Genomic DNA, 13,359 nt, shown 5'->3' with positions numbered 1-13,359 from the left:
GAACAAAGGACCCTGCCCAGAGACAGGTGATGGCTAGAAGCCTGAAACTTTAAGTGCACACCCTCCAGGGGGAGTACAGATGCAGTTACCTCTGAAATTGCAACAAGTATTATTTTTAATAGCATCCTGACATGCTTATGATTCCTCCTGTTGAAATCTGGTTGCTGCACCTGATACAACCTGGCATATTAATGGCACCAACCCAGCATTGTCCATGACAGTTGTTGATCCTCAGATTTAGGCACAATAATACCTTTAATAACTGATACCATTACCTCTGTCAATGTGCAGGCCACATTGTACAATGCAATGAACTCCTCATGCACATTCGTCTCATCACCGACATATTGTAGGCATAAAGCCACTTGTTCTTTGTTGGAGAAATCCGTTGTTTCATCCATCATCACTGTACACTTCTGCCCAGAAACCCTCTCAGAAATCTGCCTTCCCACTTTAAGAGCCACCATGTCTATTAGCTCATTTTTAATAACTGAGCTTGGGAATTTGTCTTGACTCTTTTTCAGCCCCTTTGAAATACCAGAATCACATTCTGTCTGCAAGCAATACAGCTGAATACAGCTACAGTTGAACTCTCCAGGTAAGGCCCATTTTTGGGTTGTTCAGTATAAGGGTCTTCCAATGCAAGTCCCTGTCTGGCAAGATACCACGTATGACTTAGTATTTCCATTAGGATCTTCTGGTTTTATTCTTTCTTCTGAGAGTACTGAAAACTTAGCATGACCCTGACATTCTCTGGGTCTTTTGAAGAACATCAACCACTGAGCCACTGAAAACCATGAAACCAAGATGAGCAGAGAGAACAGTCTTTTCCCCAAAGGGATCTGCAGGGAAAGACTTATGTCATGGCTGATGAGATGTCTCAGAAATGCTAGCGGGCATTTGGTTTCTGTTACAAATGATAGTGAGACAGCTTAGTTTTATAACCAGCAGGGATTGATCCACTCCTTGGTTGGAAGCGTTGGTTCCTCCTGTTTTAAGTGATTTCATTTCAGCCTTGAAAATATCCACTTTGTTTCTGTACTTCATGCAGTCACTGCTCACTTAGTGAGAAAGGCATAGGATTGCAGAATTGAAACACACACACACAATCTCTCCTGGTAAATTGAAACATTTAGATGGCCTCTTGGTTTCTGAGTCACTGTGTACTTTAGAGGTCCGTCTAGAAGGAGGCAGAAAGAAGAAAGCGAACAGCCTACACCTGATCTGTTGGTTACTGAATGTAAGGGGACTGTTGGCCCCTTACTAAAACTCGTGAGGTTTTTTTGGTTGGCCATCTCCCAGTACCAAAAGGAAGGGGAAGGGAAGGTGGGAAATCAGGACCCTGAGACTGACAGTCCCCAAGAGCAATGGGGAGAGGCCAATGCTTCAGATCAGTCTGATTGACAAGGTGAGCAGGCTAATGAGGAAGTCAGGAGACCAGGGGGGTCCTGTCCTCCAGGTGAGCTGGAATTGCCTGGGTCGGACAGTGTTGGGCCAAGATAAGGGGAGAGCAGGGGCCCGAGCTGAGCTGTGGAGCAGGGCCGTGTCAGCCAGAGAAGCAGCCCAGGGAGCAGACCTGCACTGGGAGCAGAGGGGCCAGAGGAGCGGCCCAGGGAGCTGCGTTGAAGGCAGAGCAGCATCAGGGCTGTGGCACAGTGGGGTTGGGGCTGGGGCTGGAGCAGTCTGGAGCTGGGTGCAGGGAGCTGCTGGGAAGAGTGCTGGGGGACCCTGGGCAGGGGGCCTAGTGCAAGAAGACACCCCCAGCCAGAGGCCTTGCAGGCCAGACTTAGAGGGGAAATGTAACCCCGATGGGGGAGCGGGGCTGAGGCTGGGAAGAAGGGTCCTGCCACCTGGAGCCTGAGGGCATGTGGCCACCACCAGAGCAAGTATCCAACCTGCAGCATCCCTGCAGCACAGCCAGAGCCTGGGCAGGGGCTTGGGCTGGGGGAGAGACAGACTGTGAACTGCCCAGACGCTCCAGAGACGCTGGTTGTGATGTTCCCGGGCCACAGAGTGTGGCGACGGGTTTTCCTTTCACCTTTCCCATTTTTTCCTTATTTTTAAAACTGATTCCTGTTTAATAAATTGAATTTGCTTTGAACTGTATGGAACGATCAGTGGGTCAGGGAAGCATCCAGAGCACAGAGAGCACCCCGGAGTGGGGGCACCCTAGTCTCTGTCCTGCGTGACCACAACAAGGTGGGGGGTCGAGCCCCCCAGGAATCCTGGGCCCAGCCTTGTTTGGGTTATGAGGACTCTGCCACCCAGGAGAGTGGAAGGGAGCCCTCAAGGTCAGGCAGGCCTCGGGGTAAAGGGAGTGGGAGCGAGGACTCAGATCCTTTCGCTAGCCCACTTCACTGGTGTAGTGTGTAAGCGGGGAAATTCCCCACACTAATGGGACCATTCCCCCGCTTACATGTAGCAGGCTTTGCTCAGGGACCAGTAGACCTAGTAGTCAATCTGCGGCAGTCTCTCCGAGCCTTGAGGCAGTTCTTCCAGGCACTCTGGGGGCCCAGCAGCCAACCCACAGTTCGTCACCTGCCACCCAGGAGGCCAGGGGAAGAGAGAAGGAAGCACAGGAGGACCTGGCCCCTCCTTGTCCCCCAGGTCTGGCCCAGGGCCCAAGCAGAGAGAGGCAAGGGGTGACTCAGTTCCTTCCAGCTGCCATTCCAGCTCAGCCTCCCCTGGGCCACTTCCTACCTTCCCTGTTTCCCTTCAGTTTGGGGCATGGCTCCAGCCTTATGTCTACACAGTCTTGCTAGTTGAGGGCTTCAGTTGAGGTGGGGGAGATGTTTCCCAGCTCACCCTCAGAGTCCAGTAGTCCCCACTTAGTTGCAGGAAGTGGATTCTGGGTGAGTCTGACTCACAGTCCCAGTCCTTCCCCGATCCATTGCTCTGCTCAGTGGCTGCAGCCAGTCTTTCCTCCTTGCACGCTCCCCACTCCCTCCTGCCAGACTGCCAGGGCTCCATGCCCAGCAGCTGTTGGGGGAAAGGCCTTCTTGGCCCAATACTGCTCCCCCACTCCTCTGCCCTTAGTGGGGGCTGTCTTATGCTGGGAAGCCACTCTTCTGTTCTCTTTACATGGCCCTCGGGTGCCTCCTCAACCAGCGACTCTGACAAGAAGAGGGAAGCTGGAGCCCTTTGCCACCCAGGTGAAGGATCCTGGGCCAGAGGCTGCACAAGAACAGGTGAAGGATCCTGGCACTTAGATGTCTGGCCTGGCCTCCCCTATCCCTTTGTGAAAAGAGCACATGCAACTCAGCACAGGGCAGGAAAAAGAGAAGAGCCAGTCAGGTGGCTCTGGGAGCCAGCCCCAGAGGAATGGCCACTGGCTGGACCTGTCTGGACCTGTCTCAGGTCTCCTTCATGAGAGAGGATCTGGATTCCAAAGTCATTGTGCACCGAAGAAGAGAGAAGAGAGCTGCAGGAAGAGGGGGAGAAGCACAGATGGGGGTCTCACCCAGGCACTCAGAATTCCCCCTCACAAGAAGAAGAGGCCCTGCTTGCTGAGCCATTTCCCAGCCAGGGAAGAAAGGAGTCAGAGCCTGGCACAGGAGAAACCTTCCCCATCCCTGATGACCAAGGGCCAGCTAATACCAAGGGACATGAAGCAACCCTCAGAGTCCCCCCTGGATTCAAGAGAACAGAGTTATCAGCAGACTGTGCCTACTACAATAATTACATCATGTCAGAATGAGAATCTGCAGCTGTTATTTGATTATTTTTCACTCTAGCCCCTTTCCCCTCCCCCTCCAAATAGACAGGCCTTGTCTACCCCTGCAGACGGTGCAAAGGGGCAGAACGGGAGCTGACTCTGGATCTTCAAAATACAGTTGTGTTTTCCAAACAGCTCCATGCAGCATGCTTTGTTGTCCTCTCCTTGAAGCGTTACCCCCTGCAATGCTGCACACCACCTGCTTCTGGTTTCTCAATGCCTGCCAGACTGCAAATCACACCCCCAACAGCTCCTGGCTTTCTCACTGCAGCATTGCCCAGCCCATGCTTTGCAATAACATACACTACAGCAGAGGTTCTCAAACTGTGATCCGTGGACCACCAGTGGTCCACGAGCTCCATGCAGCTGGTCCGCAGATAGTTCCCTCTAAGGTGCGTGCCTGGATGGCCGCACACAAGAGGATGAAGGGCCATGCACCTAATTAGTGAAGCCGTGCAGGCATGGCTCCACTAATTAGGTGCTTGGATCCTGGGGAAGATGCACATGTAAGGTGAGGTGGTGGCCATGTGGGGCAGGGGGCAGTGGGGAGAGAAGGAGGGGTGGGGGGAATTTGGGAAGTGCAGTTCTGTGGTGGCCAGAGAAAAAGGTGACCTTTCAGAGCTGCAGCTGCTGGGGAGAGACGGCCCTCCTTCCCAGCCCCAGCTCAGGGGCTGCCACGGCAGGGGAGAGAGGGAGAGACCCTCCTCCTTCTTTTACAGGGGCTGCTGCAGCGGGGGAGAGAAGGCACATCCATCGCATTAGAAAGGTAAGACTACTGGTATTAAAATATGAGTTTTGTACTTTTATTTGTAGAACAAAAAAAGGGTAATTATTAAGGGTTTTTTTATATAGTGCTTTTATCCAAAGCACTTAACAATAGTTAGCTAACGGTACAAACAACATTTGGAAAGATCATTAAGTAGTCCGCCAAGACCCTCAGCAATGTTCAAGTGGTCCGCGAAAAAAAAGTTTGAGAACCACTGCACTACAGATTTCTCGCCACATCACTGCATGGACTGCACACTGCAGATTCCTCACTGCATAACTTCATGGATTGCACACTGCAGATTCCTCTCCACAGCCCTGCATGGACTACACACTACTGATTCCTCACCGCAGCATTGCATGGCTTGCACACTGCAGATTCCTCACCGCAGCACTGCGTGGACTGCACACTGCTGATTCCTCACCGCAGCATTGCATGGCTTGCACAGTGGTGATTCCTCACCACAGCACTGCATGGCTTGCACAGTGGTGATTCCTCACCACAGCACTGCATGGACTGCACACTGCAGATTCCTCACTGCAGCATTGCATGGCTTGCACACTGCAGATTCCTCACCGCAGTACTGCGTGGACTGCACACTGCTGATTCCTCACCGCAGCATTGCATGGCTTGCACAGTGGTGATTCCTCACCACAGCACTGCATGGACTGCACACTGCAGATTCCTCACCGCAGCATTGCATGGCTTGCACAGTGCTGATTCCTCACCGCAGCACTGCATGGACTGCACACTGCAGATTTGTCTCCACACCACTGCGTGGACTGTTCTCGGCACACTGAATCTCAGAGATGTCTGCATTTATCGACACAAACTGGTAACATGCATTGCTTGGATTTTTTAACAAGACACTGTTTACACCGACATTCAACATTGGTGACTTCCCAGGACATGAATGTCTGATTGCCTTTTAGACCAAAAATGCCTTTCCCAAGATGAGCCTATTATGATCTGCTGACTTCACCATATTCCCCAATTCTAAAGCTCTCAATCCAGAATGAAAACACATCAGCAGGACTGCGGCTTTTCCAAACACGCGCCAATCATGTTATTGTTCTGGCAGCCCCAGCTTGCACCCTACTGTGGAGACATGTAAGGACAATAGGCAGCTTCTCCAAAGAGAGAGGTTTGCCACCCGTCCGGTTTTCTCCCAGACAATCCGGGTTTCAGCTCGTGTGTCTCGGTGCCATTGGACAGGCCCTGGTGTCCGATGTTTTGATCTGTGAAGAAGGTGGCAACCCGAGGTAGAAGGAAGGAGGCAGCTCAGCAGCAGCTGCCGCCGCTGCCTCCTGCAGTTTGTGGCGGCACATGGTGCTCAGGGGCAGGGCCTTGGGGGAAGAGGCAGAGAAGGGGCAGGGCCTCGAGGGAAGAGGTGGAGCAGGGCGGAGCCTTGGGGGAAGAGGCGAAGAGGGTCAGGGCCTTGGAAGGAAGAGTCAGGGCAGGAGGCGGGGCCTCGGGTGTCTGATTACCAGCCATTAGAAAGGTGGCAGCCCTCCAAAGAGGGCCAGCATGGGGCTTGGAAAGGGAAGCCATCTCACATATCTGGGCCTGTAAATCCCAGAGCCAACTCCCAGGGATAAGGCTGTGGTCCAGGAGACAGGAGCTGGTCTCAGTGAGATGATTCTCACTGGACCAGCACAAGTCCATGGGGCCGGATGCGCTGCATCTGAGAGTGCTAAAGGAGTTGGCGGATGTGATTGCAGAGCCATTGGCCATTCTCTTTGAAAACTCATGGCGATCGGGGGAGGTCCCGGACGACTGGAAAAAGGCTAATGTAGTGCCCATCTTTAAAAAAGGGAAGAAGGAGGATCCTGGGAACTACAGGCCAGTCAGCCTCACCTCAGTCCCTGGAAAAATCATGGAGCAGGTCCTCAAGGAATCAATTCTGAAGCACTTAGAGGAGAGGAAAGTGATCAGGAACAGTCAGCATGGATTCACCAAGGGCAAGGCATGCCTGACTAATCTAATTGCCTTTTATGACGAGATAACTGGCTCTGTGGATGAGGGGAAAGCGGTGGACGTGTTGTTCCTTGACTTTAGCAAAGCTTTTGACACAGTCTCCCACAGTATTCTTGTCAGCAAGTTAAAGAAGTATGGGCTGGATGAATGGACTATAAGGTGGATAGAAAGTTGGCTAGATTGTCGGACTCAACGGGTAGTGATCAATGACTCCATGTCTAGTTGGCAGCCGGTATCAAGTGGAGTGCCCCAAGGGTCGGTCCTGGGGCCGGTTTTCTTCAATATCTTCATTAATGATCTGGAGGATGGTGTGGATTGCACCCTCAGCAAGTTTGCAGATGACACTAAACTGGGAGGAGAGGTAGATATGCTGGAGGGTAGGGATAGGATACAGAGGGCCCTAGACAAATTAGAGGATTGGGCCAAAGAAATCTGATGAAGTTCAACAAGGAGAAGTGCAGAGTCCTGCACTTAGGACGGAAGAATCCAATGCACCGCTACATACTAGGGACCGAATGGCTCGGCAGCAGTTCTGCAGAAAAGGACCTCGGGGTTACAGTGGACGAGAAGCTGGATATGAGTCAACAGTGTGCCCTTGTTGCCAAGAAGGCCAATGGCATTTTGGGATGTATATGTAGGGGCATTGCCAGCAGATCGAGGGACGTGATCGTTCCCCTCTATTCGACGTTGGTGAGGCCTCATCTGGAGTACTGTGTCCAGTTTTGGGCCCCACACTACAAGAAGGATGTGGAAAAATTGGAGTCCAGCGGAGGGCAACAAAAATGATTAGGGGACTGGAACACATGACTTCTGAGGAGAGGCTGAGGGAGCTGGGATTGTTTAGCCTGCAGAAGAGAAGAATGAGGGGGGATTTGATAGCTGCTTTCAACTACCTGAAAGGGGGTTCCAAAGAGGATGGCTCTAGACTGTTCTCAGTGGTAGCTGATGATAGAACGAGGAGTAATGGTCTCAAGTTGCAGTGGGGGAGGTTTAGGTTGGATATTAGGAAAGACTATTTCACTAGGAGGGTGGTGAAACACTGGAATGCGTTACCTAGGGAGGTGGTGGAATCTCCTTCCTTAGATATTTTTAAGGTCAGGCTTGACAAAGCCCTGGCTGGGATGCTTTAGTTGGGGATTGGTCCTGCTTTGAGGAGGGGGTTGGACTAGATGACCTCCTGAGGTCCCTTCCACCCCTGATATTCTATGATTCTATGATTCCAGGTAGAGACTGGCTTGAGCCAAGACTCTGGATCCAAACACCCAGGAGCTGTGGGGAAGTTGCAGTTTACAGCTGAACACTATGGCTGGTTTATCTCTAGCCGCAAAGCAGACCCAGCACAGCAAGATCATTAGTGCAATCAGCTTCTCTTAAACAATGCACCTGGCACCTAATTTCCAGGTGGACAAGGGGTTGTCTTGAGTGATCCCCTCTGGCCAATGCCTGGACCTGCTCCTTTATGCTACTCCATGGTCCATGAGTTGGGTTCTAGTCCCATCCCACAACTGTTTTGCTCTAAATTAACGAATTAGAGCTTGATCCTGCCCACACCAGTGGCAAAGGGTGGGGCCCTAAGGTGGCATTATGACCCTGTTTGGGGCATACGGTAGCCTGGGGAGATCATATGGTGGGGGGAGGAGGCTCACATCCTTCAGGAAATCAATCATCTTCAGATACAGATAATAAATCTTTTCACCAGTCCTGATTTTCATAAGCATTTTCTCTGTGTTATTCTCCAGCTGACGAATCACCTGCAACAGAGAAGGATCTTGTGTCGCTTTGCTGGGTTGCCTGGAACATGAGACTGCTCCTGGGGACCAGATGGGCCAACTCAGAGCCCTGGGGCTGGCTGGCTAGGGCTGCAGAGCCCTCAGGAATGGGGAGGGCCAATTGGTTTGGTGCTCCAGTAGACTTATATTCATTTAAAATCTCTTTTTGACACAGCCCCGGGGCTCTCCTCTGGTAGGTTAGGATTCTTCCAGGCTGCATTGCCCTTAGCCATGGACTGAAGCCCAGCATCCTCCCCATGAGAGGCCACTGACTGTGTGAGCTCCTTTCTTCTGGCGGCTACAGGGGACAGGAGGGATACTGATAATGGATTCCAGCTAGGGGTGACAGTGGGAAGGCTGCATGCTGCTGGTGTACAGAGCAGGGCAGCCAGCCTGGGAACTTCTGGGTGCATGAGCCCAGGAAATGGGGCTTCAGACCTGCCTTTCATCTCCTCTCTTTGCTGCTCCTGCCCAGTAGCATTAGTAGGTTAGTTTGTACTGGGCCCAGGTTCTCTTCCGCTGCGGACTTTGTGGTACTAGCGGTGCAGTGGAAGGACTGGGGTCAGTCTCTGCAGCCAGGGGAAGGTCTGGGGTCACTCTGTGGCCACCCCTCTGGCTGAACTAGAATTGGAGATGGACTCCCCAGGGGGTTCCTCATCCAGGCCTCTGCAGCTGGAACAAGGTCCCTGTGATGTGGGGCCTTCACGGTGCAGAAGTGCAAGTGAGCACACAGGTGCATGTATGGCCTAAGTGTGCACATGCATGAGTGTGCTTGGATGGGTATGAGTGCCCATGAAAACTGGGAAGGACATGGGGACTGTCCAGAGCTAACCATCATCCAAAAAAGCCACATCTTGGGCTGGTTCCAGAGATGCCCATGCCCCTGCAGGTCCAACTGAAGTCAGTTGGACCTGTAAGTTCACAGCCCTTCCCGGGACCTGGCCCATTGCTATTACCACAGATTTCTGGCATGCACAGTCTTCCACTGGAGCTGAGCCCTTATCACCTGCTGTTGTATCTGGCCCTGTCTGTCCACTCCTTCCATGTCTGCCAGGTGTCGCAGCTTTCTCTGCAGCCCCTCCAGCATCCCGCCCCGCTTCTTCACCTCGTACAGCAGCACATTGTGCTCGTTCATTCTGTCAAAGATGGAGTTTTGCAGCTTCTCTCGGGCGGCCTGAAAGAGACACAGTGGCACTCAGGGAGCACTGGGTGGGCTCACCCACGAGCAGCCTGCAGAGGGCTTGGCCCCAAGTGAGCTTCTGAACCACCCCACCCTCAGCCAGCCCAAAGGCAGCCTGGTGATAGGCAGAGATCCCAAAGGGAGGAGAGCCAGGGATGAGGTGATGGCCACAATAGCTGCTGATTGTGCATGGCAGGTGCCCAGATACCACAGTGACAGGAGCAGGATAAGCCCTAAGATCGATGTCAGACAGAGCCTCGAGCTGGAGTCCTGCTGGGTGCAGGCTGGGAGATCTGGGCTCTGGGGTGTGGGTTTGGCCCAGTGTAAAGAGTGGGACCCGTCACTGGAGCTCATGCAAGCTGTGACACACCAGGTAAGAATCCATGCAGGGGCTCTTTGCGGAATGCAGATCTGGGTCTGAAAGTCAGTGGAAAAGTCTGATGCTCTAATCCCACCAAAGCCTGGAATCAGTAGTACACACCTGTGCCCCCAGAATCCCTCTCCTCTCCCTGGTGCTGCTCCTGCCAAGGGAAAACAGGGCCACTGGGGCTGGAAGTGACCGCTGATCTGCCAGCAGTGAGGGCCCCAGCTGAGCTGATGCTGTAGCCCTTGCTGCTCCCATGTTAACCTCTGGCATGTCTTGAATCCAGCAGGAAGGGAAGGTCCCTAGCTAGGGTGAGGACAGCACTGGGGCAGTACGTCACGGTGACAAGCCTTTGAACTGACAGTAGCTGGTGTGACTGGCAGGAACACATTGTAACACAAGGGAGCCACATGAACCTTCCCTGGGGTCTCTGCTGCACACTGCCACTGTTCAGAGATCTTCTCTGTGACAATAGCACAGACCCTCCTGCTCCAGAAACAAAGGCCTTGCCACCTGAGCTAGAGGAGAATCTCCAGTAACTGTTAGCAGTATAGGGTCTATGGCACACAGTCGAGCAGTTCTGATTCCATCCAGCACAGGGTGGTGGGACACACATGAGTGTGTTCACACATGCACACACACTCCCCAACTCACTACAGTACAGTCCCCTGGAGCAGAGGTTTGATGGCATATCAATCACTGAGAGGGACAATTTCCTTTAGGGCCACCTCCAGTCCTCTTTCCCCCATTTTCTCTGCTCTGTCACTGGGCAGTAAATGCCAGACAGACTGGGTGTGTGCTCTGCCAATTACCTCCACGGTGCTCCTGGCTAAATGCATCTTCAAGCGCTTTTGCTCCCAGCATGCCCGGGAAATCGTCACCTTGTCATACTGTGGGCAGGAGAGGAGCAGAGAGAAACTTGGGATCAAAGTTCTACTTCTAATAATTTGTGAGTGCATCCGCACACAGTAATTGTTAATGCATTATTCCCAGGCAAGGGCTGACCTCCCTCCCAACCCCCAGCTACGGGAGCATCCTCAGCTGCCAATGGCTGAAAGCAAGGCAGGGTAAGGCGAAAGTGTCCACACATTTTAGGGGCCTCAATTTTTGGCTTCCCCTCCTGAGACAGCTAGAACCTGCCTTTCAGAGGGGCTGAACTTCCACGCCCCCGGCTGACTAGTGTGGGTGCTCTCAGCACTCAGTGCCTCTGGAAACCAGGCCCAGGATAGATCATGTTGGGGCCCAAAGCACAGATGCCCCAAACTATGCCATAGTGACTTGCCCAAGATCTCACAGCAAGTGAGATTGTCAGAGCTTGGCTTAATACTCAGGAATTCCTGGGCCCCCGTTTTTACTCAGACTGCTAGGCCATACTGCCCCCTGTAGCCAGCCCAGTTCTGACTAGCAGGCCAGTTTTCAATGTCCAAGGGGCAGAGCTGCTTGGGGCAGCTGTAGCTGGCCCATGAAGAAACAGCCCTGCCCCACGGAGCTCACACTGCACTGCAGAGCCAGTGGGAGAAGCTCAGACCCTGGGAGCACACACAGGTCACTACTGGGGGAGGTCAGCATTGTGGGCAGGGGAGCCTGGAAGGCAGCACAAGGATGATGGGGAGAAGGATCCAAAGGGGGCACGGAGGGAGGGGAGCAGGAGGAGAGCTGGCCAGGGCCTCCCTGGGAGAAGCAGCCTGCCTGTGCTGGGGGGCACAGCGGGGGCAGTGCCCGGAGCTGGGGAAGTGCGTGACATGGGCAGGACGGGGGTTAGTAGCAGCCCTGGCTGGGCAGCGAGGTGGCTGAGGGAGTCCAGGGGAGAGATGCCCAAGGCTGGGAGCAGGGTTTGGGGGGATGAAGAGCAGAGGGGCAGGCTGGGGTGGGCAGGGGGCCCGGGGGGCTGCAAAGCTGGGTGTTGGGGCAGGAGAACAGGGACCAAGGGGGCAGGAGGGGATCCAGGCAGCAGTACCAGTACTGAATGGTATTTCCCTTTGTCTCCTGCTGGCCCCGGGGGTGGAAGGTGAATCCGCTCAGACCTGCACAGTGTTGGAGAGCCTCAGCTGGAGCAGTTTGGGGTGCTGGGGCTCAGGGATTGCACACACCCTGATGGCTCTCCGGGTTAGGCTTAGCAAGCTTGCCCCTTGGCATGAGGGCAGAGCCAGGCGCTGGCAGAGCAATGCCCCGGCTGGGGGCGTGGGTACCTTCTGAGCCACGCCCAGGGTGCACATCTCCTTGTGCACATTCTCGCGAAGGAAGCTGATGAGCCCTTTGTTCTGAGTGAGCTTCTCCTCCGTCGAATGCGCAAAAAGCTTCTTCCCTTGTTCTAGAGGTAAACTGAGGATTTCAGTCAAAGGGCAGACCCAGGTCCCTCGCCACGATGCGCCAGGCTCTGACGGGGAAGGCCTGGCACTGCATGCTCCGCTGCAAGTGGGTGGAACTCACCGTCACAGAATTGGTGCCCAGGGCATGTCACTGAGGTGACCAGCTGAGGATCTGGCTCCACGTTTAACCCCCACCCCTTCTGGATTGGATAATTCTATGGAAACATCTTGGGATTTCCATTGTAGAGGCCAAATTCTGCATCCTCAGCCAGCCACACATTGCTGCTGCAGAAGCCAGACAGCCCCATGCACCCGTGGTCTGACCTACAGCAGCCCCAGCCCAGATTTTGGGCAGGTGACTCCCAGTCTGGGGTGCCCCTCAACAGCTCCTTTCACCGAGGGCCAGCACAGCAGCCTCTCTGGGTTTTTTTGCAGGACCCAGACCTCCCTCTGCCCAGGGGATTTCTGGTGTGTGTCCATAAGTGTTAGGCAGCCAGGATTTGGACCCATATTTCTAAAGGCTCACAATGCCCATCAGGCATCACTGAGGGTTATTGGTCACTAGACCTCCATGCCCACCCCCATCTCCCAGCTCATCAATATCTGTGGGGTTTTCTTCTCCCACATCTCATCTGAGCCCTTTCTGGAGCCTGCTGCAAACCCAGCTACAACCTCATCGGACCTGCTGCCTAGGATTGCACTTGGCTCCTGGGTCCTGGCAGCTTGACGGGCTCAGGAAGGCTTTTCACTCCAGCCTGTCACAGCCTGGCCAAGAAAGAGAGCATCACCTTGCAGTGAGATGATGGCACGCAGCTCCCGGATCTGCTGCTTGATGTCCCTCTTCCTCTGGAACTTCATGGTGGCAGAATGAGGCAGAGAGTATCCTGTCACAGTCACTCAGACTTTGGGTCCCTGCCTGGAGACACTTCTAGCCCCCTCCTCCCACCAGCCGCTGAGCAGGAGAGAGATCTGCCTTTAGAATCAGCTTTTCTATTGTCCTTGTACTGTGACATCAGGAGGATCTTTGTGACACAGTCACGCACCACTGGGTTCTCAGTGGTGGCAGTTGGGTGCGTGTGTGTTCTCTTTGCGTGCTGTCACAGCCTGCACAGGGAGCTGGTCCAACAGGCCTCAATAACACTACCTAGAAAGACCACAGACTGGGTTCATAGAATCATAGACTATCAGGGTTAGAAGGGACCTCAGGAGGTCATCTAGTCCAACCCCCTGCTCAAAGCAGGACCAATCCCCAATTTTTGCCCCAGATCCCTAAACGGCC

The 13,359-nt window shown here is 53.7% G+C and overlaps 1 protein-coding gene across 1 annotated transcript in view; it reads right to left on the bottom strand.

The window, feature by feature from the left end:
* CCDC183 (coiled-coil domain containing 183) overlaps nucleotides 1-12,938 on the bottom strand; it is a 29,567-nt gene extending 16,629 nt beyond the window's left edge. The window contains exons 1-5 of the mRNA XM_073314803.1: nucleotides 12,869-12,938; nucleotides 11,961-12,082; nucleotides 10,584-10,661; nucleotides 9,184-9,401; nucleotides 8,105-8,249 (exon numbers count right to left, since the gene is read on the bottom strand). Coding sequence (XP_073170904.1) covers nucleotides 8,105-8,249; nucleotides 9,184-9,401; nucleotides 10,584-10,661; nucleotides 11,961-12,082; nucleotides 12,869-12,938 — 633 coding nt within the window. The remainder of the gene's footprint in view (nucleotides 1-8,104; nucleotides 8,250-9,183; nucleotides 9,402-10,583; nucleotides 10,662-11,960; nucleotides 12,083-12,868) is intronic.
* Between the last annotated feature and the right edge of the window lie 421 nt (nucleotides 12,939-13,359).

The sequence above is a fragment of the Lepidochelys kempii genome, chromosome 16 (genome assembly GCF_965140265.1).
Source record: "Lepidochelys kempii isolate rLepKem1 chromosome 16, rLepKem1.hap2, whole genome shotgun sequence".
Classification (NCBI taxonomy): Eukaryota; Metazoa; Chordata; order Testudines; family Cheloniidae; genus Lepidochelys; species Lepidochelys kempii.
Note: the sequence above shows the minus strand (reverse complement) of the source record. Positions and strands in the feature narration are given on the sequence as shown.